Source organism: Phoxinus phoxinus (assembly GCF_949152265.1).
Source record: "Phoxinus phoxinus genome assembly, chromosome: 13".
Classification (NCBI taxonomy): domain Eukaryota; kingdom Metazoa; phylum Chordata; class Actinopteri; order Cypriniformes; family Leuciscidae; genus Phoxinus; species Phoxinus phoxinus.
This window is the reverse complement of record NC_136888.1, coordinates 2,028,777-2,031,863: the sequence shown is the minus strand read 5'-3', so window position 1 is coordinate 2,031,863 and position 3,087 is coordinate 2,028,777. Positions and strand designations below refer to the sequence as shown.

Here is a 3,087-nt window from a genome sequence, read left to right as displayed (position 1 = left end):
AATGTGTACATATATAATATAAGTCAAGGGGCACCAATACTGGTTCAACTGGTTCCCTGTTCCAGAAGAAAAGAAGTCATATGGTTATGAACGGGTGAGTGAATGAAGACAGTTTGCATTTTTGGTGAATACCTTTAATCTATTAATACGTGGAGAGTGATTTACATTGATTGACGGGAATATGGAAAAGGTTTTAATGTTGGTTTATTAAAGCTTAAAAAACAACTACATATGCGACAGATACAAGTAAATGGGCTTTTACTTGTGTGACTTTAATGATAATTCTACACGATATCCATATGAGAAAACATGAAACTGTGAGGTTTGGTGTTGACAACGGGAACTTGAGCTACTGATGGCACCGGGGAACACCGGCTATATACAAAATAACCAAGAAATTAGGAATACTCACACCAGACTATATATATTTGATTAGGCCACAGATACGTTTGTTGTTGTAGTTGACACACTGTAGTAACCTGTAATGACAACTAATCAAACTATTCAAATTAGATTTTAAGCCTCACAAATGAAATAAAAAGCTAAAGACATTAAAGAGTAAAAAACTGTATTAGCCTAAACTAGCATAGGTTATTCACTCATTGTTTGCTCTGTTGAGTCCTTATTTATCGGACACAGCTCAGGCGATTTTTTATATTACAAAACTTTAAATAATCCATTAAACAAATTGCAATTTGAGGAGCGTGCACTAATATTTTCAGTAACAGCTTCTTACATGAGCTGAATATTACACAACACCCCAAAGTGAAACTCCGCCTATTCAGTCCCTTTGGCAGCATAAATAGTGGATCAGAATCTCTGTGAGACTGCCAGATAACACAGTGTATTTCATCCAGGCTTTGATCACCGTCACACTGCAGGAATGACAGACCTGGGCGGATGGAGAACCGAGGCGCCCGTCACCGAAGAGCTGAAGGACATCTGCCTTCAGGTAGGAGACAGAAGATCACTCATAAATGCAGTTTTTGTCACTGTAAAATCATCTATTTTGATGCTGTAAACTGTGTTGGGGAAATTATTTGTTGTTTTACTTTTCACTCATAGTCACAAAACATTTCACACAAGTTTTCTGATATCTGAATGATAGATGTAACTAGGACTAATACACTTTTATTTTTTATAATAATATAGATGAATGTATAAAATGTGTGTTTGTTTATGCAGGTGAAGCCAGACATAGAGAAGGAGGTTCAAACCAATTTTCATGTTCACATTCCAATAAGCTTTAAGCTTCAGGTTGTGGGAGGAATAAACTATCTGGTCAAGGTAAAGGAGTGTTTTGTCTTTCATGGATTTTGATCTTGATGTTTTCATCACTGAAACTCTTCCATGGCAGAGATTGAGAGAATTTGCTTGCTGTCATGAAAAATGAATGCGTCTTGGTCGCTACACTCTAAAAAATACTGGTTGTTTCAACCCAATTTTGGGTCAAATATGGACAAACCGACACGTTAGGTTAAAAATTTAATCTAACGGCTGGGTTTGTCCATATTTGACCCAAAATTGGGTTGAAACAACAGCATTTTTTAGAGTGTATCAATGTGAACAGAGTTACATGGAAGAGATCAATTATAAATATCTCTCTCTCTCTCTCTCTCTCTCTCTCAGGTGTATGTTGGAGAAGATGTGTGCGTTCATGCAATGATATTTCAAGATTTTCAAAAGAATCTGACTGTGACTGGAGTCGAGTACCCTAAAACCCTCAGTGAGCGTCTGGTCCCCTTCTGAACACTTCTGACCGCATGCAGAAAATAGTCTGTCGGATCTAATAACACACACAATGAGCCTCCATACTGTAGAGGAACTATTGACAACCGTTTCATTCCTCAATATTCAAACCCTCAGTGCCTGAGTCAGTGTGTGCATGTGAAGATGAGAACAACACCAAATTTACTTCACTTTACTAAAAATGTTTTATGCTGAAATAACATTTTTAAAAAAATTCCCTCATCACAAATCTTTCAAACCAAGAAGAAAAATAAAATTACAAATTTTTGTCACAAAATTAAAAAGTCTGAATGACTTTTTAAAATGAAAAATACTTCTTTTTTTAAAGTCGACATGAAATCAAAATTGACCCTATTTACTTTGTTAGCGCATATTACTAGTCTTGTGTTGAACAATTATTCCATGCAAGTTAATACACAGAAAAAAATAGTTTGCTGTGGTAATCTTTAATCAAAATCTGAAAAGTTACTTCCGGTCTGGAAAGGCGTTCCTTTTCTGATGACGTCAGTTTTGACGGCTTGGGTTGAAAGCGCTTAAAGGCTTTTTCCTTTTTTTGGAAATAGGCTCATTTTCCAGTTCCCCTAGAGTTAACCAGTTTTACCGTTTTCTAATCCATTCAGCCGATCTCCGGGTCTGGCAGTAGCACTTTTAGCATAGCTTAGCATAGATCATTGAATCTGATTAGACCGTTAGCATCTCTCTCAAAAATATGAACTATACTCTCCTTCCTGTGTAATAATCAAGGAACTGCTGCCATACCTAACAAACTTACAAACTTAGTGCCTATCACGTTGGAAGTTACAGCCCGATCTCATGAAAGTGCGTATATATACGACGATTATTAGGAATGAGAGAATAGTTCCTAGTCATATTGGCCTAGAAAGTCGCAACTTTTCATTTTCTGTCGGTCTTAGTACATGATATAACTACAGAAGAGTCAAGGTTTAAATAGGAAAAATATCGAAACTCTTTGGTAATTTTTTTGAGAGAGATGCTAACGGTCTAATCAGATTCAATGATCTATGCTAAGCTATGCTAAAAGTGCTACCGCCAGACCCAGAGATCGGCTGAATGGATTCGGAAACGGTAAAACGGTTTAACTCTAGGGGAGCTGGAAAATTAGCATTAATCCCCAAAAAGTGTTGTGTTCCTTTAACCACTCCCTCAAACCGTTAAGGCTTGTTCGACTTGAACCGGCGCTGCACAGGCGATCGGTTTATGATATCAAAGTCCAAACGCATAAGGAGCCGTCTGCTTTCTAATCGCTCTCGCTGTACTTTGATGTCATAAACCGATGGTCTGTGCAGCGCCGGTTCAAGTCGAACAAGCCTACAGTCT

At 37.4% G+C, this 3,087-nt stretch overlaps 1 protein-coding gene across 1 annotated transcript; it reads left to right on the top strand.

The window, feature by feature from the left end:
- Nucleotides 1-827: 827 nt before the first annotated feature.
- On the top strand, nucleotides 828-1,911 carry LOC307009222 (cystatin-A-like). The gene is made up of 3 exons (XM_079632826.1): nucleotides 828-952; nucleotides 1,186-1,287; nucleotides 1,630-1,911. Exons 1-3 carry the CDS (start codon nucleotides 884-886, stop codon nucleotides 1,747-1,749), a joined length of 291 nt encoding a protein of 96 aa, XP_079488952.1. The 5' UTR covers nucleotides 828-883; the 3' UTR covers nucleotides 1,750-1,911.
- Nucleotides 1,912-3,087: the final 1,176 nt, after the last annotated feature.